Source organism: Erpetoichthys calabaricus, chromosome 8 (genome assembly GCF_900747795.2).
Source record: "Erpetoichthys calabaricus chromosome 8, fErpCal1.3, whole genome shotgun sequence".
NCBI classification, from domain to species: domain Eukaryota; kingdom Metazoa; phylum Chordata; class Cladistia; order Polypteriformes; family Polypteridae; genus Erpetoichthys; species Erpetoichthys calabaricus.
In genome coordinates, this window is record NC_041401.2 from 190,317,998 (window position 1) to 190,343,611 (window position 25,614).

General features: G+C 41.1%; 1 protein-coding gene across 1 annotated transcript in view; it reads right to left on the reverse strand.

Annotated features, from left to right (window-relative positions):
* LOC114656393 (receptor tyrosine-protein kinase erbB-4-like) overlaps window positions 1-25,614 on the reverse strand; it is an 833,421-nt gene that overhangs the window by 365,994 nt on the left and 441,813 nt on the right. The window contains 1 exon segment of the mRNA XM_051930298.1: window positions 15,268-15,454. Coding sequence (XP_051786258.1) covers window positions 15,268-15,454 — 187 coding nt within the window.

Here is a 25,614-nt window from a genome sequence, read left to right on the forward strand (position 1 = left end):
ATATTGTTTGGCTTTAAACTTTAAGTTGGAGACTTGTAGATCATCTAATTTGTGTTGCCATCAGGGAAAAGTAGAGTTTCTTCCCAATGAAGAGGCATATCCGCAAGAAATAAAAGATTTGTTGTTTGGTGAAAGTGAAATCAAACAAACACTACAGGCAACATATCTGAATCTACAATATTCTGTGTGTGTTCACATCATTCAATGCTCAAAATTTATCTGAAAAACACCAACAAAGAAGTTTTCTTGGATTTCTATATGAATCCGAAAGATCACGGTCACATATACAATAAACCAACATGTGAAGAATTGTCAGCAATATATATATATATATATATATATATATATATATATATATATATATATATATATATATATAAAGAGAAAGAGAGAGAGAGACCGAGATTGATTATTATATATATATATATATATATATATATATATATATATATATATATATATATATATATATATATATATTTATTATAGATTATATATTATACATATTGCCTTTGACTGAGGAAACACACACAACCACCAAAGAAGTGTTGGGGTGCCAACCAGGTATAACCTTTAAATAATTAAGTAGTCCCACAAAGTAAACAGCTGCACAATGGCACAAATAACAGCAAAACAAAAGAAGGCTCTAGTTAAAGTGGTTCAAGGCTCTTTAGGGCAGTCACAAGGTCAGGCTGGAGCACAGTCCGGCAATCAGATTTGCCTGAAATGAGACGACCCCTTCTGCAAGAGTCTCGGCTTTATAGTCGCTGGACTTAAAGTGGCAGAGTCAGCTGCCCTCACTGGGTGGCTGGACCAGGAGGGGAGGAGTTAGCCGCCCTCATGGGGTAGCTGGACCAGGAGGGGTGGAGTCTGCTGTCCTCAATGGGCGGCTTGACTAGAAGTGGCAGAGTCAGCTTCCTTCAAGGGGGTAGCTGGACCAGGAGGGGTGAAGTTAAAAGCTGACATTTAGTTAAAAAGCTGACATGTGGCAGGATGGTACATCTAGAGTAGTAGGTATCTGCTAAGCAAGAACATTTTGAAATATCAGGACTTACAATAGAAAAACCAAATACACCAAACTCTCAAAAACACTTTGACTGATTTGATTGAACCCCCTAAGTGACTGCTCTATGCCCGCTCTGTCGGAATAAGGTATTCTTCTGTGAAGGGTGATAAAGCTGGGAATGAGACATCGCAATCAGCAGGATCCAATCAGATAAGAGCACGTAACAAGCACTAAAACGTCGAGAGTATGCGTTTTCTGAAGTCTATGTTTTCACTGTGCACAGCACTACAGCAGGCTGCCATTTTCCGAAGTATATGGCTCTGGAGAGAGTTTAAAAAAGTCTCAGTTTTTCGGGTTAAAAACTCCAGGGTAGTGTGAGAAGAGGGCAAAAATGGAGATCAGTGTTTTAAATTGACAACGCAGTAGTGTGGACTTAGATTCCTTAGACAGATTAAAGAATAAAAAGGAAATTAGCCCAGTGTGACAATGAGCCTGTGATGGATTGGCGTCCCATTCTGGGTTAGTTCCTGCCTTGCACTTGCTGAAGGTGGGTTCCCTGTCACTTCGAAGTGGTTCAGAAATTAATGAAAGCAAATTACCTGGTAGGAGTCATTCTGGCCAGGCGTGTGAGTGTTTCCTGTTTGGAATGCAGCATTACTGGGCTGAGCTAAAGTTCTGAGTCCAAAAAGGAGTGAGTGGAAATTGTCTTGGAGTGAACTATTCGGAGTTTGCAACTTAGTGTGCCCTTTGATCACCTGGCATCCCGGCCAGGGTTGGTTCCTGTTGAATACCCAGTATTGATAAACTCCAGCTCTCTAGAATTGTGATTTGATACATATCTATGGGTCTGGGTGTGCCCTGGTGCCACCTCTTGCATGGTGCCCAGTGCTCCAGCTCCAGAAAACTACTGATTTGGATTTATCAGCTTTACAGACTTTAAGGCAGCACTCCGTTTTCAAATTACAACACAAAGTATGATTTTTTTTTCTATTTCTTTTCCCATTTGTAATTTTATTGGCATTGAAGGCTGCAGTTTCTGTAAGGTGAAGAATGCCAAGAAACACAAGCAAATGGAGCAGATTTTGGGAAATGCTCCCTTCTGGCTTCAGTCTTTGCTCCAATCCAAGCACTTTAAAATTTCCAATGTAGTCTTCTCATAAAAAAGAAAGTAATTAGTGCTTATTTATGTATATTTTAGGTAGTAGAATGGCACAGCAGTCGGAATTTCTGTCTCACAGCTCCAGGGCTCCAGGTTCAAATCCTTCAACTAGTCAATATCTGTGTGGAGGTTGTGTGTTCTCCCATGTCCTTGGAGGATTTTCATTCCATATCCCTATTAGGCAGATCACTGGTTGAAACAGGGGGACGTCGGAGTGCATCCACATTTGTCAGGCTCCGTCCCCACAACCCTGGGTTCAAGAATGTTATACTTCCATCAAAAAAGACAAGCAAAATCTGACAGAGACGCACACGGCGCACAGGAGAATTCCACTTACTCTGTTCTTTTAGGAAAGCGTCCAAATAGGAATTTATTTTCCTTTTTTTTTAAGAATGCAAGAGTGCAAGAATCCCATTGGAAAAAAAAAAACAAGACAGAGCGTTTCAAGGAGTGTCTGTAGAACTACCTTTAAATAAACCTTTGAGATGAGGCATGAAACGCAGAGTCCCTGGCACACAAGAATGAATAATCGATGTGCCGCCTTTCGCTCTGTGTGCAGTTTTGGGCTTTGCTTTTAGAAAGTGCCAGAAATTTCCCCTTTTAATTTCCGGCATTCAAGATCTGAAGCAGATTTGCACGCTGTCTGGCTTCCCGTTGATAGTCCCATGGCTGCCCGCTGCAGGAATGTGCCACATAAAATGAAGCCTTCCCACTGGCGCAGCTTGACCTGTCGCCTTGACGTGTCCATCGTCATTGTCACCGGACTTTGGGACATGTGGCAGGTGCACAGTATGGATGTAGACTTTATACCAGACAGTGATCAGCTCAGGATTTGCACCGTCAAGTGCCATCATTCAGATCTTCATTTACACAACTTAGTGATTATAGATTTTCTGGCATGCTGATTCTTATTTTGGGTTATAAAAATTATGGATTATCCTGGCAGCACCAGAAATATGGAAGAACCCAAGTTCAAGATAAGTCCCGCTCACAAGTGCAATCACACTTGGCCCAATGTAGTAACATCCATAGCTTGATGTGTCTGTCTTTGGAGACGATGCCCGGAGAAAAAACCACATGGGCGCAGGGAGAACATGCAAACCCCACACAGGCAAAAAGCTGGGCTTAAGTAAAATAACATCACATCATCCTACCTGCTTAGTCAAACTGTGAGCCTCCCACTTAAGAAAGGAACCAAACACTAGAGACCAGAGGGTCCGTTCACAAATGAACTCATCCATTATAAAACCCGCCAGTCCTGAGCAGTGTCACAAGTCAGCTGGAGTCTATCCCAGCATGCATCAGGGTCCCTGGAAAGGGCGCCAGTCCATCACTGGGAAACACAAACAAACACCCATCAGGGGACAATACGACAATGGTAATCCACTTAAGCTGCATGTCTTTGGATTGTGGGAGAAAACTGATGCACCGGGAGGGAACGCACATGAACACGGGAAGAACATGCAATCAAGGAAAACCCCAGTCTTCATGTTGTAAGGCAGCAAAACAACCACTGCATACCCACAAACAAGCCCATGGGGACAAAGAAGAATCAGCAATAAATGGAGCCTGCACAACTGTGGGCTTCCTGTTGCTAATGTAGTTCCTATGAAAGCAGTTCTGGAAAATGGATAGATAGATAGATAGATAGATAGATAGATAGATAGATAGATAGATAGATAGATAGATAGATAGATAGATAGATAGATAGATAGATAGATAGATAGATAGATATGAAAGGCACTATATAATAGATAGATAGATAGATAGATAGATAGATAGATAGATAGATAGATAGATAGATAGATAGATAGATAGATAGATAGATAGATAGATGTGAAAGGCACTATATAATAATAGATAGATAGATAGATAGATAGATAGATAGATAGATAGATAGATAGATAGATAGATAGATAGATAGATAGATAGATAGATAGATAGATAGATAGATAGATAGATAGATGAACCCACAATGTGTTTTCAATTTGATTTCAGCAAAAAATCCAAACTAACTGCAGTACTCAGGCCGGCAGTGTCTCGCCTTTTTATAGTGCCCATAATCTTGGAAAATTCTTATAAGCTTCAAGAGCCGAGTGTGAATCTGACTGGCATCCTTTATCAGGTGTCATAAATTGGCTTTATTGAGGCCTTTTTTTTTTTTTTGAGTGAGGGCCTCCCATCGAGGTCTGGGGTCAAGTCCCGAGGGATCGACTTCATGAATGAATAAGACAACATAAACGTGCTCTGTGCCTTGTCCCCTGAGGTCAGGCTGTCCTCCGACGTCCACGCTTCTAATCACAGCATTAAATGCACTGGCACGATTGGCTATTGATTTTCTGGTCATTCTATTTATTATTATTTATGGTTTATGAATACAGGCCACCGTTTGGGGGCCAAATACTTGATATGCTTGTCACGCTTTTTCAAATGAGATTTGGGATTTTTTATGTTCTACGGTGAACTCGGGTGTTCCGGTCAATGAGGAAAGATGCTAAATGTGCTGTCAGCCTCCCTATGTGCCCTTAGGACTGCGAGCCAGATAGATATGTGGTCATTTGTTCATTTTAAACCAGAATATCCCACTATGGGCCAAACTATGGCAAAATGCCTAATCTACCTCTCTCTCTACCTATCAATCATACGGCACCTTTCAATCTATCTACAGTATCTATAATATAGCGCCTTTCACATCTATGTATTTATCAATCATATAGTTCCATTCAAATCTCTGTTTTATATACTTAATGTTCATATTTATCATTTAGATAGCTAGTGCATTTCATAACTACAGTATCTGTCTGACAGATAAATGAATGGAGCAACAGATACTGTAGATGAGGTTAGGCACTAGATAGATAGATAGATAGATAGATAGATAGATAGATAGATAGATAGATAGATAGATAGATAGATAGATAGATAGATAGATAGATAGATAGATAGATAGATAGATAGATAGATAGATAGATAGATAGATAGATGTAAATCACAGAGTTCTGCAGCAGGACCCTTCTCCCCTTCTCCTTGCTTTAGCCTGACAATCGCTATTACATGAGCTTCAATTTGGTCTCCTTTTTCTGTGTCCTTCCTCTCCTATTGTTATAGCTGGCCTACACAATGTCTAGTCCCACCAGCATTCATTACATGCCGCTGCTCTGCATCTTCTCGTCTTCTGTTGTCCTGAACAAACAAGTTTAAACACTAAATAGAGGCCACTAATTATGGAAAGCCAGTTAAATGAGTTCGGCGTCTCCATGCTCGAGTCATCCCGCTGCTCTGGCCTCCATTGGGTATCCAGTCCTGCTTTTCCGGTGCCGCTGATTTGCCGGAGGCTCTTTACAGATCCTGATTATATCCTTGACATTCTTAATATATGGACACCAGATTTGCATAACTGTTCCCCGTCGCTTAGAAATTGCAATTTTTCTCCTTTATTGTGCCTTTATCAAAATCCTTTATGATTTGTTTGTTTGTGCCGGCTTTTTTTTTCCTTTCCATGCTAAACCAATTACTTATTCATTGTGGGCCGTAATTGTACTTTCTCTGGGCGTTGCTTTCAATCCATTTGCATTAGCAGGATTTCTTCCCTTTTCTATTTTGGTTAATGTTATTGTGGCGGCTCCTAGCTGTGCCTTAATTATTGTTTGTTTGCCTAATAATATTATCATTGCTTTTTCGCCATCTGTGAGCGGGATAGAGGTATTGAAAACCAATTTTAATGAAGTCAAATGTATTCCCATATTAAAGGGTTGCTTTGTGAAAACTGATAAACATGCCAAAATTTGTGATCAATATGGATAAAAATAAATAAATAAATAAAAACGCAATTGTGCAGAAAATGCGGAAGGAGGCACTAAGCAAAATAAAAGGCCTGGTCCAGGCAGCAAACCAAACTTCTGAAAGGAGCAGCACAAGAACGGCGGTCCAGACTGAATGGAGTAAGCGAGTCAAGTCAAGTGGCTTTATTGTGGCACCATCCATACACCGTGTGGCATGAAATAAAGTTCACTAGAACCGTGGAGCAACATAAATACAGGACACATGAAAGACAAGTAAAGAACTATACGATACTATAAAGCAGTAGTTCACCAAAAGTCGTATCACACTTGAAGATGACAAAGTCAGATTTCTAATTTTTGACCCACATGCGTGGAGGTACCCAAAAATAACCGGAATTGGAAAAGAAAACTGTTTTAATAATTTTTACTTCCTGAAACTTTAGTCTCCTTCAAAGTACTCTCTATGTGAATGAATGCACTTGCCCCAACGGTTTTCCCACTGGTGGAAACATTTTTGGAATTGATGAAAAGGAACGTTGTCCGAGGCCTGCAGTGATTTTTCTTTGACTTCCTCCGTGGTACAAAAACGCTCTCCTTTGAGTTCTTTTATCATATGCAAGAACAAAAAAAAGTCGCACGGAGCAAGTTCAGGCGAGTAGGGAAGGTGGCCAGAAGTCAATATCATAAAAATATTATTTCATGTACCAAACCAAATCAGACAGGTTTGGGTGGGCATGCCGGCCCTTCATTGTCACACCCTCAGGGCTTAATAATGATTCTTCAGCAGGTTCCCCTACGACTTCTACTTCCTTTAGACAGCCATGTTTGATAGTCTTCATGGTGCTCTGCCAGAGGCCACAAGTGACCGTAACAGGGCAGATTCAAGGAACTCACTAAACCAACCCCAATATTAGGTCCCCCACATAGCCTTCACTGTTAATTCTCTGACCTCCTTAGTGCCATGATTCACATGGCTGATCTCCATTCTGCAGTTATGTGTTTTCTGTAGTGTTGTGACCAAAACTGTGCACAGAAATTCATAATTGGTCTCTTCAGTACATACAGTACGTGTGGAATTGTGAGCCAAACAGTTGACTCCTGAATTTGTCTGTCATAGGTATAAACTATGCTATTGTTATAAGGAGCCGATCTTCTGTATCTATTATGCTGTATATAGTGCCTTTATCCTGTCTATCCATGTCTCACGTAGTGCCCATAGTCTGGACTGATGCAAGTTTTGTGCTCTGTACAGCAGTAGCAATAGTAGTGGTCATTATGATTTGAACGGGGCTATCACGGTGACATGATGCCGTGCTTTTTATTAGTATATAAAGCTCTTATATTTATGGATGCCAGGTTCCTCGTTCCAAACTTGTTTACCTTCTTACTGCCAGTAGGAAACAATTATCCCAGCGGGGTCTTGGGCTTTTCACTGCTAACAGCTCATGTTCAAAAGCACTGAACTGACAAATCAAATACAGGTGTCTGCTCTAAATTCCAAGTTCCACAGCCTTTATCAAAAACACCTAAATTTAATGTGCCACTTTTTTTTTTATTTATTTTTTTAATTTTTAAGCTGAGTACAACAACACTTACATTTTTTTTTATATCATTACTTACTTTCCTCTTTTACGACATTTTGAAGGCTGAGCGTGTACTGATTGATGGGAGATATCAAACACAATACCAAACCTGATCATTAGTTATTGATCACCCTTCATTATTTTTATATATCACCTTACACATAATTCACTTTACACAGCGAGTGAGCCAATTTCAGCATGAGATGCCTCAAAGGATTCATTGAAAGCACGTGAAAATAGACCTAGAGACTGCAACATGATAAACTGGAAAGCATAAAATGTTAAAATTAAATATTACAAATGAATAAAGAATGGTCATCAATTAACTCCAATAATGAAAAGGTTTGAAATTTAACATTTAGGACTGATTAATCATTACAATCAGAACTCTGTGTAATGTCATGGCGAGGCAGCACGCATGTGACGTGGGGAAACCCTGTTAATCAGCCAGGCTTTGTCTTTTGTAGCACCCAACGGAGAAAACACAGTTAAAAATAACGTCTTCCTCAAATATCCCCAATTAAAGGTCAATTACAACATAATTCAAACAGAAAATAAGTTAGAATGGAACTACGAACATTGTGTATGGCACACAATGTTAAGGCATCAAATGGCAATAAAAAAATCAATAAACCAAATGTAGGAAATGATGAATGTGTGAAGAGCACACCAGAACTGGACTGAGTCCAATAAATAAAAAGGAGATCACTGTGCAGACCTAAACAAGGGATGGGGTGGAGCTTCAGGGTCAACAAATGAAAGATAGGAAAGGGGTGGAGCTTATAGAATGACAAGAACAGGACTGCCAATTTAAACTGAAAGAGTGGAAAGGGGTGGAGCTTCAGGAGCAACCAATTTAAACTGAGAAGATGAGGCGGAGTTTCAGATACGGCAAGTGAGAGAAGAGTTGATATTGAATAAAACAGAGGAATTGGGCGGAGCTTCACAGACAACAAATAAAAGAATAGCTGAGATTAAATTTAAAAAAAAGCAGAAACTGGAGCTTCAGAAACAATAAATAAAAGAACAACCAATTGAAAATAAAAGAAAGATAACAGGTGGAGAACAAGGACACATGACAGGAAAGGGTGGAGCTTCAGGTGAAGCAAATGAGGGAATAGCTGATTTAAAATGAAATTGAGGAAAGGGATGGAGCTTGAGGAACAACAAGTTAAAAACTGCAGATGTAAAATCAAAAAGATGAAAGAGATTTTAAATTAACCCGTGGGAGAGGCTGAGATTCAGGAACAACAAATAAAAGTACAGCCCATTTAAAATGAAGGAGGGAAAAGGGGTGAGACTTCTTAACTAATTCAGGGTCACAGAAGCCTGGTGACTACCTTAGCAGTACACAGTAGAAGGAAGGAAGGAAGGAAGGAAGGAAGGAAGGAAGGAAGGAAGGAAGGAAGGAAGGAAGGAAGGAAGGAAGGAATCAAAGAGCCCCAGACAGGATGCTGGTCCTCCACATGCCTCAGTCACACAGGGCTGATTCAGAATGACCAGCTAATCAAACCTGCTTATCTTTCTAGGAAACCTCACACATACTGCCCAATCCATACAGGCAATTTCTGGACACGGGAATGGAAGCCAGGCTGCTGGGTTCAGGAGGAGTCAGCACTGCACACTGCATTACCACGCCACCCTGAATAGGGGAAATCACATAAGTGAGGTAGACATTACATTGATGGATTCAGTTGGGCCTAGTGGCCAAGGCACTGGATTCCAAGACCAAATGTACCATAATCAGTCCTCACTACTAACACATCACGGTTAACCTGTTGTACATGCCTGTGATTTGTAAATCACTTTGATAAAAATGTTTGCTCCATAGATTAACACAAATAGAAAATGTGAAGTAGAAGAAGGGCACACCCACACGTGTAAGAGGACAAGCCAGATCGGCATGCATCCACCTGGCATCAGTGAAATAAGGTGAACGGGCAAAGGCTGCAAAAACAAATCCCAGCTTCAGGTCTCTGTAAGTGACGGCCACCATTGCCCTACCCGCAGAGACAGGTGGTATACTTTACATGGGGCACAGGTGCAAAAAGTCACAGGAGGGCGGCTCACGATTCAGTCAACTGAAGTCCGCGTCGTTCTGACAGGGAGAAGTCAACAACTTGGTTTCCCATTGTGGTGCACTGGGGTTCTGTTTGTGATGTGTCTCTAGCTGGTGAGCCCAGGTGGCATCACACAGGTTATGGAAAGCTACTGAATAAATTAATGATGCGTCAACCGGAGTCCTCAAAAATGGCAGGAGATGAGAATCGACCAGGGTAAAAGATGCAGATGGAGAGTAAGCAGAAGTCAGGACTGGGAATTCAATCCATCAAGCAATAAAACCATAACATGAGAAACAAAACAAAATCACAGTCAAAAAGGAGATTAAAAAAGATCATTAACAAAATACAAAAATGGTAAGTGTTTTCTTTAAAACACAAAGAATCTTAGATGGAGATGTGTCCTAATTAGTGACCTTTTATTCCGTCTCCTCTATGGCATCATATGACGCAGTAACCCAGGGAACATGTAAACAAATTGTTGCGCCCATATTTGCTCAGTTTCTTTTGGTTTCTCTCTGAAACCCTGGCGGTGGTTTAAAACGCACAGACTGGAGGAAATGAGGGTGGGTGTTTAAAGAAGAGACCCTGTGAGTGTAGCCTTTGCAGTGAAAGGATTTCTCTGCTATTCACTACAGACTTTTAAACCGATTCTTCCCAGATGTGCATTCTTGTTTGGGAATCACGTCGGGCCCCATGAGACTAGGAATCAGTCAAGCATGAAATTCTGAAAATTTGAATTTATACAGTAAAACTAATGATATTGAACTCCATAGTCTGCTATACATTCATCACTGGCAGTTCTGGGCACATGAGAGGAATGAGCTCTGCACAGAGGTCCCACTTCACTGCAAGGCCCCCCTCAGGCACATATCATACTCACTGATATGATCACCATTGTCTCATATTATTGTGAACTGGAGACACGAACATGGACAATATGGAGTGTTAGGTTCTTCAAAAACCTTCATTGGCCAGGCCAGGCTTCCTTTGCCTGCCTGAAGAAGACCTCATCTCAAGGTGGCACAATCCCAGCTCCCTGGCCTACCTCAGGCTTTGAAGGCCCAAAAGGGATTTAAGCCTTCAAAACCAAACTTAAACGTCCCAAAAATAAATCGAAAAGCTCCACAAGTAGGAGGGTAACCTGTAAACCCTGGTGTATGCACAGAAGGGAAAAGTAGATCTTTTATAATTCAAGGATTTATTCATAAAATAGAAAAAAAATAAAACCAGAATGCTCCAAAGAGAAGAAAACCAGCAAAAGGATATTTTGTAAAAGGTCTAATATAGTCCTGAACCAAAATCCTTAAGACAAAAGCAAATATAACCAAAAATCCAATACAGAAACAGAAATTCTTAAAAATTCCAACCACAAATGAATGCTCAGCTGCTGGATCCTGTGTCTGGCCCTGAAGATAAAGTCAGGAGGAGGACCCTACAGCTGTGACATCACGGTGGCTCCGCCTTGTAAGGCTCCACCCACAAGGAACAAGAAATGGTGGCATTTTTAAAAAGACAACACATAAATTACAACCCAAGCAGAAAATACATGAAAGTAAAATATGTGACAATATTAATATACATAATTCCATATTAATACATAGCAAGTATCACTAAACCTCCACAAGACTAACGTGCAGAAGGAAAACTGAAGCACCTGAACTCAAAAGCAAGAGCTGTTAATCACCACACCACCAGGCCACCCCCTCTCAGCATACAGATGTGGTTTAAGGAATATTATGTTTTACAGAAATAATGATGCTTAGTCTTCCTATTATTTTGTGTAACCTTTTAATATTATAGGCTTTTAATTTGGTATCAGAGCATAAATGCAGTAAATTGCTGCTGACTCAGACTCTGAATAATTTAATGAAGCCAAAAAATAATTGCTCATTAAAATCCACTGCGATGTAAGTCAATATTTGCATACAATAAAAGTGATTCACACAAAATTGCACTTCTGCATACAAACGCACACAAACAGTGAAATCTGGCAAAATAAAATGAATGGAAGGTAATAAATAAATAAATAAATTCAGTGTCTTAAAAGCCAATGAGTGGCTCAGATCCGGCCTAATCATCTCATTGTCGATAGTAAAGTGCCGAGTGCAGACACAAAAGTCAGGCAATGCGTTGAACAAACTTACCAGGACAACCTGCTCCATCACAGAATAAAGCCTGGGCACTCCGGAAGCTGTTGTTGAAAACGGGATGGTGGCAACAATTTAATGCCATCCCCAGCAGGAGGCACTCTCCTGGAGCCTTTTATCCACAGGCCCATTCCACCACAGTGTGCTAAGATGTGCCTCTGCTGGCCTTTTCTGCCTTGTTACTGTCAGGCAAATCAATGCGTCCTCCCGACTCCTCAAACTGCACATCGTTACTCTTCACATATATATTGTAAATTTAATTTTATTTTGCAATATGCATTATTTATTGATTGACTGATTGCTTGTGTTATTTGTCCTGAGTACTTATCCTTTTTTTTATGTTTCTGTTGAGGTTTGCATCTAAATTTCCCATTGGGATTAATTACGCTTATCTATTCTAATCTAACTAAACTGGAAACGAAAACTAAAGAATAACACGTCCAAAGGGCAAATTTTAAAGACCTGTGTATTGTGAACTAGAAACACAAAACTGGTGAATTAGGCCTCAAAAACGCTTCACTAAACGGCTTTACCAGGTGGCATTGATTTGTCAGCAACTGAAACAGTGTTAGAAATGCTAGATTAGCACTGAGGGCGGAGTGGTGGCTCTGAGGCTAAGGATCTGCGCTGGTATCCCGAATTCCCGTCACTGTCAAAAGAGATCCTACTCTGCTGGGCCCTTGAGCAAGGCCCTTAACCTTCAATTGCTCCAGGGGCGCTGCACAATGGCTGACCCCAAGGGGTATGCGAAAACTAACAAATTCTTAATACAAGAAATTGTATAAGGCGATATAAAGAACAAAAAAAAAAATCAGCATTGCTGGGGCGCCATTCTTTGATTAGCAGGTGAACAGAGAAGGAAATGCTCACCACTAGGCCAACCCAACTGTGCCTGAACATCACTGTCACACTCTGGCCCTTTGTTTTCCTCTCTGTGATGTTTGAGAGGTCGGCGTGACATCACAGAGCTGTAGCAGCGTGTGTTGGATGGGGATCTCGCTACCCAGAATGCACTAACTGCCCAATTATTGTCATGCAAGTGCAGAACTTTCACGCATGCGTATTGTAAGAGTACTCCACCTAGCACAGGTCTGCCTGGTCTACTTTGCGCATGCATGAGTATCTTATGACAAATACATGCATGTGTGGCGCAGAATGTGTAGTGACAGAGACAACTCCTCAAAGTATATAACGATGATCCCTTCCATCACAGGTTTTGCACATGATAGTTAGTTACTTAGAAAGAGGCTTTGGAGACGCAGAGCGTTACCACTTGTGCCGCACAGCTCAGGTCACATTTTTTACCACAATAGTCAGACCAGCATAGTTTGCAGATGCCTCTCTAGCCCTCAGTAACACTTAAAAAGACCACAGCTCCATTATAGTCCCCTCAAAACTAGTTCAGGTTCTCCATATGCCGCCCCATTGACGTCAATGCATTTTGCCAAGTTTGTCAAAATTCCAGAACATTTCTATGCTTTTGCCGAACTTGAGGGAAAGTGCATGCAGCAGGGTTCACTCATCTCTGTTATTCAGGACAGGCAGAGCTCTAAACCAGGAGATTAATAATGATGGTAACTGAGAACAGAAGAACAAGATGAGAATCAAAAGTCCAAAATAAAAGCAAAGTTGTAAAAAAACCTAACGCTTCTTAGGAATAAAGCCAACTGCACTAAAGGTTTTAAGGATGTTGTTTATCCACTGAGGGATAGCATATTGTGACGTGGCCGCTCTTCAGAGACTCCTTCTTAAACAGACCTCAGGATGGCCGTGGCACGGCCTGTTACATGTTTGAAGCCCCTTGCGAGGAGCACATCGCACAGCAAACTAGCAAGCCTGCAGCTGATCCTGTAAAGCGGAGGTGTACGAGTGTGTTTGTTTTCCCATTGAAAAACTGTTTAAGAGGGAGTTTCTGAAGAGTGGCCGTGTCCCCCTGTGGCAGTGGTCACAATATACTGAAATATATGAGGGTACATCAAAAAAGTCAAAAGAAATTTTGAAAATGACGTGGTTACCATCACGGACAGAAGCTGGCGCAATGCAATATGTTTGCCATGGCATTGATTGATTGATTTCCTTTAATTGGAATTCCTATGTATTTACATTCTTAAAACAAAACAACGTTTCTCGTAAAACACCAATTTATCCAGCAGGGGGCGTTTGCTCCCCGGGATCATGTTCATCAGAGACTACCGTGACAGACATGATCACATGACACATCCAAAATGCTTTGTGTGAACTTTGTAAAATCGTAACTGACCTAACAGTACCAAGACAAAAATTGAACCTCAAAAATTTAATCCTGAAAGCCAAAATCCAAAAAATACACATTTGAATATCACAGTACAGTAATCCCTCGCTACATCACGCTTCGCCTTTCGCAGCTTCACTTCATCGCGGATTTTATATGTAAGCATATTTAAATATATATCGCAGATTTTTTGCTGGTTCGCGGATTTCTGCGGACAATGGGTCTTTTAATTTCTGGTACATGCTTCCTCAGTTGGTTTGCCCAGTTGATTTCATACAAGGGACGCTATTGGCAGATGGCTGAGAAGCTACCCAACTTACTTTTCTCTTTCTCTTGCGCTGACTCTCTCTGATCCTGACGTAGGGGGTGTGAGCAGGGGGGCTGTTCGCACACCTAGACGCTACGGACGCTCGTCTAAAAATGCTGAAAGATTATCTTCACGTTGCTACCTACTGTGTGCAGCTGCTTTGTGAAGCAACATGCTGCACGGTGCTTCGCATACTTAAAAGCTCGAAGGGCACGTATTGATTTTTGACTGTTTGTTTTCCTCTCTCTATCTCTCTCTGCTCCTGACGGAGGGGGTGTGAGCTGCCGCCTTCAACAGCTTTGTGCCGTGGTGCTTCGCATACTTAAAAGCCAAACAGCCCTATTGATTTGTTTGCTTCACTCCTTTGAAGAGGAAGATATGTTTGCATTCTTTTAATTGTGAGACGGAACTGTCATCTCTGTCTTGTCATGGAGCACAGTTTAAACTTTTGAAAAAGAGACAAATGTTTGTTTTCAGTGTTTGAATAAAGTTCCTGTCTCTCTACAACCTCCTGTGTTTCTGCGCAAATCTGTGACCCAAGCATGACAATATAAAAATAACCATATAAACATATGGTTTCTACTTCGCGGATTTTCTTATTTCGTGGGTGGCTCTGGAACGCAACCCCCGCGATGGAGGAGGGATTACTGTACTCTACAGATGACAATAATGACCCTAATAACTGTACCATTTATAAGCTTATGCTGAAGCATTTTTGAGATGATACAAAAGATATACCAGAATTCATCACACCTGTACAGTGACTGTAAAAAACAAAAACGGTGACAACCCCACAGCCCACCCCCCATGTTAATCTTTGTATCCATAACAGCATTGCTGATTAATGGCACCACAGAGTGGTGACACGTCACGTGGCACATGCAAGTGAGAATTTCAGTGCACTCTCTACAGGTGACAATAATGACCCTAATAAAATATATAGGATGACAGGAACGATAAAAGACTTACCTGTAAGATTCTTCAGCCCCAATTCTCGTAGCCCAAAGTTTCCCTCCTTCCGGTAGTTGAGGAAGATGGATAAAGAGTAGCGATCTTCGTAAAGTTTGGTCCCACGAATGATGCGCAGGTTCTCCAGGGGTAAGTATTCAAACTGGTTAAGAGCTACCAGAACATAGCCGGTCACTTCTCGAATGGACTGCAAAGACAAAACAAAAGCAAAACAAAAAATAAATTAGTGAATTATAATTGGCAAATAACTAACCTGTCTATCTTTGGAAATGCGCAGGTCCCAAAAGTGCAAATGTGGTGTAATGGCTGAGGCTTCGAACTTCATGTCCTCATGTCATAAGTTTAAATTCCACTACTGACACCACTGTGACCATCACTTCACCTAACTGTGCTGCAATTGGAAACACAAAAATAAAAGGAAATAATCATCTTTGAAATGTTGTAAGTCGCACTGGGTAAAGGCATCAGCCAAATAAACTAATAATAATATAAAAACGGAAGCAAAATCTACAAAAAACAGAACATCAAAAGAATTGCAAATTCTTACGAATGACAACCTGAGGGCAGCCATCTCATTCACCAGAATGTAAAAGTGACGTCTTGGTGGTCCTGCCTCCTGGAGCACCACCCATAGAACAAAAGAAACATAAAAAACTTAAAAGACCCTGGACTCTCTCAGCATGCCGCTAAGCCTTTACTAACATCTCTTCATCACTGACCCCTTCTATCAAATGCCTTCCTGTAAAATATTTTCATTTTTAAGGCTCCTTAGGGCCGGGATATACTCGATGCTAAGTGACTCGTATGTTTGCAGACGTTGCTGCTATGCAACCAGTTCACTGACTGTACTTGTGCGCATAGATTATGTAAATCTGGAGGATTCCACCAGGTGGCAGTTTGAGAAATCATCACAGTGACAAAGCAATGTCCAGTTTCGCTGTGTTGTGAGTTGAGGGAAGAAAGACGTTGAAGATGAAAATTCTTGGCATTCTGATGCTGTTGTGAAGGTGGAAAAAATGATGGCAACTGCGACACAGAAGATGGTATGTGAGACCTGTAAATGTATTGCATCATTACGAAGGGGAATATGTGATGCTTGTTATTACCTATCCACGAAATAGAAGAAAAGTACAATAGATATGTTTGTATGTCAGCATTTAAGTTTGACGATTATTAGCGTCACCTCATCGAACCATTCATCAAACGTCGAAGCACACACATATTGAACCTGCTGGCGCTACAGCGCGGCTTACCATCACGCTGCGTTATCTTTCAATGGCCGAATCCCCACTTCTTTTCTCAAACATTTTCCACTTTGCACAGACGTATCTGTCTCAAATTTCCTTCCATTTTGTCTTGCATGTTTCCACATCCACTTTCAAAGAGCTGCCGATCTGATGCCAGCTGCTCTGACAGGCATGTTTGTCACTATGGAGATTTGGATAGTAAACAGCCATGGCCGATGTCACGTACCAAAACTTGAACACACAATCCACCCAGATTTTTGCTGGAATTGCAACTCGCGCACGTATCACGTTAATTTCTGACAGTGTGCTCAAAGGACGCGTCAAAAGAGCAGTGGGAACGTGTCACAGCCATGGTGTGTGTCAAGTGTATCCCAGCCCTAACTTGCCTCCGGTCTGGTTTTATATTTTGTCATCCTTGATGGAAACTCAGTGTCCACTTACACACCTTCTCATGTGTCTCACACATGCAGTTCCACTTTCAATCGCACAACCAAAGTGAAAGTGGCCAATCAAAACAAAGCTAAACTGGCCAATCAGATTGCTCTGAGGGACTTGACACAAAGACCTTTGTATTTTATTATACGGTAGACTGTACCGTAAATTACTTTTTTATTTAACTCAATTTTATCTCCTGTAACTCTTACTTATTTGCTGTTTTTATTTATATAGCATTGCAACAGTAGCACAAGTACAGGGTGAGTCCAAATTATGTTAACACTAATGGTACTGCTATGTATACAATTTATGTGCCACAGGAGACATTCCTGTAAATCATCTTGCACATATGAAGTATGTTTTGTGAATAAATTGTTTCCACAGTTCAAATGTTAACATAATTTTGACTCGCCCTGTATTTCACCATGCTTCACAGTGTATGTGACAATAATCTAAATCTAATTTTGAACATCACAGAATCAGAATCTGAACGCATATCTGACCCCACTACCTGCTTCTCAGATTACTTTTGAGGTTTTACAGTTTCCGCTTGTACTAACATCTTTTCATCATTGCTCCGTCATTATTATCATACTTCTATGACCGGCGGGGGGATTAATACCCTCGTGGCCGCCCCTTAACTTTCATAAACGGCCCCCCTAGGATAACTGACACTCTACGTGGCTGCTTGTTGTCCAGCGGCCCTCAATTTCTGGTTATCATTTCTCAGATAAGTAGAATTTGGTAAGAGGAGGGCCACACCGCCAAACAGACATTTTAGGCACAACTGCTGCCTGTCAGTCGCTCACATTACAGCTGACTTGCTGTAAGTCATCAGTTATTTGAGCATTGCAGAAAATAAATAAATAAAACAGCGTTCAAGTGGTTAGAATGCACTTTCTTTTCATAGACGCACAGCCCCATCCATAAAACTTTTCATTTACTATTACGGTTATTTCTCTTGGTGGAGGAAGTTGCAGGGGAGCGAGTCAAGTCCATAGTGCAGAGCACTGGCACCTGTGGGCATATATTGTCAGCCCAAAGAAGTTCCATTTATGTGGCAGAAGGTCTTCAAAAGAGCAGAAGCTAAGTGAAAGTAAACAAGATACGGGCAATTTGTTTAAGGAGCAGGACCCGCCTGAGGTGAAGATTGATGGCTCTTCAAGCTCAGTGATCCCCTGCCGGCCGAGGCTCACTCGCAGCGCGGCTCTACCTTCTTACCGAATCGCAGGTGCGCCTCTCAGGCTCTTTATAATGCTGCATTAAGAGATAACACCAGCGGCGCAAGTCTAATAAAAGCAGGGGAGAAATAAAAGTGCTTGCGGAAAAAAAGGAGGCATCTGACAGTCGAGCCATTTGGGCACTTAAGTCAGGGTGAATGGGATACCAGGTTGCGTAGCAACACAAAAAGATTATTTTGCATCGGTGTGGATTGTCTGGGCTCAGTTTCTTATTATTTAATTGAAAACGCTAAAATTATCCTTTTTATTAAAAGTAAAATAAAATGGAGGATTACAATGGGTGGCACTGTGGTTGGCATTGCTGCAGAGACCTCAAGTCAAACTGCGGTAAGGCAACATCAGCAAACTTCTGAGGTATAAAAGTGGATTTTTAATGATCACTCTAGTTTACGATATAGACCATATTATTTTAATAGCAGGTGGTGCGGTGGTTAGGCGCTATATAAATACAATGTAGATAGATAGATAGATAGATAGATAGATAGATAGATAGATAGATAGATAGATAGATAGATAGATAGATAGATAGATAGATAGATAGATAGATAGATAGATAGATACTGTACTTTATTAATCCCAAGGGGAAATTCACAATAGGAGTGATCAATAAAAAATAATAAAGAGAAAAATAAAAGGTAGAAAAATAAAGTCGTACACGGAGCTGCTGAAAAGGCTGCCACTCTCGGCGGCGCCTGAGTCATCATGAATATGTATTCAATATGAATATGAATATGTATTATTATTATTAGTATTATTAGTAGTAGTATCATTAGTGGTCAGCTTTTCTTGCTCTCACCTCACAGGACCTCAGATCAAGTCTAAACTAATGCACCATCTGCATGGAGACGTCTCATTCTTCTGGTGTTAAAATGGGTTTTCGATGGTCATTCCAGTTTGTAACACACCTAGCTTTGCCCCAGGACATTTCCTAAGACAGTGGGCTGTATCAGCTGGAGTGAGCAGAGTGCAGAAGTCAATGGACCGTAACCATCCCCTGCTATGCAGCCTTTGGCTGGCAGTGTGGTTTAGTGGTTAAGGCTGTGGACCTCAAACACTGAGGATGAGAGTTCAAATCCCACTAATGACACTGTGTGACCATGAGCAAGTCACTTCACCTGCCTGTGCTCCAAGTGCAAAAACAAAAGAAAGCAGTTGTATCTCTGATACAACGCAATTTGAAAATTACGTAGTGACCACAACGGATAGACGCTGACTCAATACAACATGTTCATGATGGCTTATAGGTAATTCAAATACGCACAGCACAGCCCTCTGCCGTTAATCTAGTTGAAGCCAAGGTCAAATGAAGATGGTCGCCCCACTGCAGGATTGCACCATTACAGAAGGTTGTCCAGTTCTGAAGCTCGTCCAGGTCTTGAATCCTTTGTGCTGCCTCCTCAGTGTCTGCCATCCCTCCAATTTTAGTGTCATCTGCGAATTGGACAAGTATACTAGCTATGCCAGAATCCATGTCATTAATATAAATCAGAAAAAGTAGCAGTCCAAGGACAGACCCCTGAGGGACTCTACTGATGACCTCACTACGTTCTCCTCTAATCTGTGCTCTTTGTCCCCTGCCGGTTAACCAACTTGATATCCAGTTTTGTAGGTGATCTCTGATGCCTGCAGCCTCTCGTTTATATCTACAGTATTTACATCTATGACGGTAAATCAAAAATTAAAGGCAAGTTGATAGTTATGTGGTAAAAAGCTCACACATTACAACATGGTTGAAATTGGTTATAGGTAATATGAACTGCACAGTGCAAGGTCACATGAACATGGACGCACCACTTGTACTATTGTTGCACCGTAGTGAGATTTCTTTGGGCAGAAGGAGTGAAACCTGCTGAAATTCACCTAAGGACGTTGGCTCAGTACGGAAGTGAAAACAGCGACTCAACGAAAAGTTTTTGAATGGGTAGAAAGGTCTAATGCAGGAAGACCAAGTGTAATCAATGAAGCTCGATATGGCCGACCATTAGCATCGTGCACACAACCCCGCATCGACAGGGCGAATGCCTTCATCAGAGAAAACTAATGGACTACGTTCTCGGCTGTTGCTGCACATTTGGATAGCAGCTATGGATCTGCACATTCCATAGTGCAGAAAGACTTGGGGTACCCAGAGTTGGTGGATATATATATATATATATATATATATATATATATATATATATATATATATATATATATATATATATATATAAAGGGCCCAGGTAATAATAATTCTACGCCAGTTCAGGGTGCGGCGGGGTGCGCTGACTGTCTCTCTCAGGTCCTTGCAGACCTTTCTTGTGAAATCCCCGCCTGCTTCCGGCACCTCTGATGACACCACTTCAACTTCTAGTGTCAATGATGATGTCACTTCCGGTGCTGGCGCCGATGATGGTGTCACTTCCTGTATTGGTGCCTCCAATGACATCACTTCCAGTTCAGGCGCCGATAACATCACTTCCTGTACTGCCTAATAAAGATGTCATCTTTACTACCATACCCTCAGTTCTGTTTTGGACTCGGATCTGTGAACATCTCTGTCTAATTTAAAGCCTATTTTGCAGCCTTGGAACAACATACAGGTGGCTGCCCCAAACCTTCATGATGTCTTTGACTCATTTGTGTGACAACAGCTATAGACATACGGTAGACATGGTTATGGATATAATATTCTCACACTCACTTAATGTAATTCAGGGTCACAGACGACTTGAGCCTATCCCAGCAGCACTGAAATGTAACTTAAGAAGCAGCCCTAGACAATAGCATTACAGAAGGATTGGGTGCAAGGCAGGGAGGAACACTGGATGGGCTACCACAGTCCCCTCTCATTCACAAAGGAAACGCCAGGTGGATTAATCAGCTACTCTAAATGCAAGTTACTTGTTTGTTTGTGTGTGTGTGTGCATCCAGTCTGGGGTTGGTTCCTTAAACGATGATTAACAAAGTCATTTAAACAGGCACACATCCTGCTGTATAGCTGAAGAAAATTCCCTCCAAAGTCACTTAAAGGTCCAGATGGCTTTAGTAAAGTTTGCTCATTGTATGGTGATGTCACACAGCCAATGATAAAATATCAGCCCATTCGTGAGCTCATGGGCACAAAACACAATTACCACACCCCCTGCCCAGGAATAAATACCAGGGCTAGCAGTGTAAGTCTGCCATATGTCACAATGGGATGTTACGGCTCATCTCCAGCACCCTAGATGGGACAAGTAAATGGACTCCAAAGCTCAAGCAGGTTTACATCAGTGGAACTAGAAATATACATTTAATGTGAAACAAACAAAGAAAAGCACAAAAACACAAGCTCAGTGAAGTGCACTTCAATGAAAGAAACAGAAAACAGGAATTGTGCCAAAATACTGAACTGAAAAAGACTGCATTATATTCTCAGTATGTTGCTAGAGATTTAAAGAGTTATCATAAAATATTAAAATGTTGAATGTGAGCATACGGCACAAGCTGCTCCAATCTACCCCAAAAGAAATGGTAAGTTTGTGAAACTGTGATATCTGTTATATGGTACCTATAAAAGTACATCTAACTATTCCATAGTGCCTTTCACATGTATCTGTCTATCTGTTTGTCTGTCTATTATAAAGTGCCTTTCACTATCTATCTATCTGTCATACAGTGCCTTTCACATTTATCTATCTGTCTGTCTATTATAAAGTGCCTTTCACATTTATCTATCTGTCTATTATAAAGTGCCTTTCACTATCTATCTATCAATCATATAGTGCCATTCACATTTATCTGTCTGTCTATTATAAAGTGCCATTTACTATCTATCTATAATATAGTGCCTTTCACATTTATCTATCTGTCTATTATAAAGTGCCTTTCACTATCTATCTATCTGTCTGTCATATAGTGCCTTTCACATTTATCTATCTGTCTGTCTATTATAAAGTGCCTTTCACTATCTATCTATCTATGTATCTGTCATATAGTGCCTTTCACATTTATCTATCTGTCTGTCTATTATAAAGTGCCTTTCACTATCTATCTATCTATCTATCTATCTATCTATCTATCTATCTATCTATCTATCTATCTATGTATCTGTCATATAGTGCCTTTCACATTTATCTATCTGTCTGTCTATTATAAAGTGCCTTTCACTATCTATCTATTATTCATCACACATGTGTGCCTGAGGAACACCTTCATGGCTGCGATACTACTCCAGAACGAGAGGTGGTGCTGTCACCGCTTTGTCTCTACCCTCCACAGCTCCAAAAGACGACCAATTAGGCCACATGACCTGCCCACCTCCGTCACCCAGAGAAGGCACCACCCCTTCCTTTAAGTGCCTGCTTTTATTCTTGTTGTACCGTGCACCTGTTTTTTGTTGTTTTGAATTAAACATTGTCAAACATGTGGCATCCCAGTGTTTCCTCTGGACACCTCCAACTTATCTCGGGAGATTACACTAGCTGTCTGATTGAACCCCAGCTTGGTGAGGCAGGTCCACAACTTAATACATTTAATTGGTCCATCACTGAATCCACTTAATCAAGCTCAAGGACACAGGGCGTTGGGGACCCACCCTTCACACGTGTACATTTTATTCTTTATTTATTTTTGCTTCCAGTAAAACAACAGCACGGCTTACAATAGCCATCAGGTTTTGGTGGCCTGTCTGCCCGGAGAACATCCAGCAGTCAGAGCTGCACGTGCTCGGTTACTGCATGCTCTTCTCATGATGTTTATCTATGATATACATTTCATATTTCTTTTCTTCTTTCCAAGCGGCGTGTCAGGTGCCCACAGAGCTGATCTGTCTTTTTCCGACAGCTACGCTTGAAAACCAAATGGATCTTGCCTAAAAGGTTTTCTATGCTATTTTTCATTTCTTTTTATAAATAAATAAACAAACACAGGTCTCAACTGCAGGAAGCAATTGCATTTTCCCAGGGGCCTCCCTGTCAGGCGCACTAGCAGGGTTACAACTGAAGAACGCAATTGGCGGCTGACAGCCCACCGCGCCGAAAGTAATATCACCGGCCACAAGGGTTCAGAGGGCAGCTACTGTAGTAAAATATAAAATCACACATAAAGGAGATACACTTTTATTATCCTAGAATTAAAATACTGCATTCATCTTTCTAGTAATTGCTGTTCGCCTTTAGTAAGTGTTTCTATAGCAGGCCACTTTCACTTTTCCCAGTGGATGTCACAGTGCCGCCTTGTGTAAGCTGCCTAACAGACTGACTGAATGGATGGACTGCTTTACGGAGAATGAGATTCGTCCACATTTAACACTTGGAGTCATCAATTCATCAAGCATATGAATTACCAAAGTCTTAAATAACAGTCTATAAACAGTATTCAGTACGAGTTGTAATCATGGTAGTCCTCAGTGTTAACACTTGCAGTGCACCATCTATCAGAATGTATTTTATAATGTATGTACTGTAGTAATAAAATGCATTGCATATGTCAGTCCAACAGATGGTGTATTTGCAGTATTAAAATAATACAAATGTTTGTAATGCACCATCTGTTGGAATGACAAATGCAATGTATATGTTTCTGTTATATGACATGTGCTGTGGGACTTTTAAAAACCATGATAATGTTTGTGATGACAGAGTTTTTGACAGAGTTAATTTTGGAATGACAGAGACATAGCAACAGGGCAGACACACAAATACAGAAACTTGTGCTTTTAGTTAGGTGAACTAGCTGCACTACTCTTCTAAGATGAACTGAAATCTAAGTAATCAACGTAAGACCTCAGTATTAATGATTGCAGTGGACCATCTATCAGAATGTATTTTGTAATGCAGATTGTAATAAAATACATTGCCTTTGTCATTCCAAAAGATGGTGCATTGCAAACACTTGCAGTAATAAAATACATTAATACAAATTTTTATATGTCTCTGCTATATGCCATTTGGTATGGAATTCTTAAAAGCAGTGCTAATGTTTCTGACGTACCATCTGTTGGAATGACAGAGACATAGCAACGGACACGCAGATACACACTTACCCTTTTATTAAGGTGAACTAGCTGTGCTGCCCATCTAAGACAAGTTAAAATTTAGGTAATCAACAAAAGACCTCAGTGTTGACATCTGCAGTGCACCATCGACTGGAATGTACACTCACTGGCCACTTTATTAGGTACACCTTGCTAGTACTGGATTGAACCCACTTGTGCCTTCAGAACTGCCCTAATTCTTCCTGTCATTTATTCAACAAGGTGCTGGAAACATTCCTCTGGAGTTTTCGTCCGTATTGACATGACAGCATCACACAGTTGCTGCAGATCTGTTGTCTGCACATCCATGATGTGAATCTCCCGTTCAACCACATCCCAAAGGGGCTCTATTGGATTGAGATCTGGTGACTGTGGTGGCCATTTCAGTCCAGTGAACTCCCTGTCATGTTCAAGGAACCAGCCTGTGATACTCTGAGCTTTGTGACATGGCGAGTTATCCTGCTGGAAGTGGCCATCAGAAGATGTTTACACTGTGGTCATAAATAGATGGACATGGTCATTTTAAAAATGCTCAGTTGGTACAAAGGGGCCAAAGTGTGGCAAGAAAGCATCCCCCACACCATTACACCACCACCAGCCTGAACTGGTGATACAAGGCAGAATGGATCCATGCTTTCATGTTGTTGACCCGACCATCCGAATGACGCAGCAGAAATCGAGACTCCTCAGACCAGGCAACATTTTTCCAATCTTCTATTGTCGATTATTTGTCAACAAGAAGCAAGTTTAGAAAATGATATCAGGAAGACACATTCTCAGGGTCACAGAGCCAATCCCAACAGCATCCGGTGCAAGGCTGGAACTAATCCTGCATGGGGTGCCACACACCAACTTAAAAAGGAGGGTACTTTTTAACAATACGCCATGGAGTCTGAGGGGCAGCAGCACTTCCTAAATGCTTACTTGTTCATTTCAGCTGACCACTTTCAACAAGGAAACATACAACATTTGAGATATTATTGGTTCCATTTCTTTTGTTTATCCCAACTGGAGCACGGGCAGGTGAAGTGACTTGCTCACGGTCACACACACGGTGCCAGTAGCAGGATTAGAACCCACATCTTCAGGGTTTAACGTCCAAAGCCTTAACCACTAGGCCACACTGCCAGTGCCACTTCCTGACAGTAGGCACAATGCCAGGCTGCCTCAAGACCCCCATTTACCTGAACCTCCACTGAAATCCAGCAAAGAACGGAGACGCAGAGAAGCACAGAGCTCAAACTCCATTATCTGTCCTTGGCTGTTACCCAAGAGGCGTTTTTCTGTATGAAGAGCACGAGGAGCTAAATGATTTTATTGTAAAGACCTGATTAGCTGGGCTCATAATTAGATTATTAAAAACAAAGCAATAAATGAGTTTAATGGGTTGGATGGAAGAGCATTTACAACTGGAAATTCAAGTGTTCAT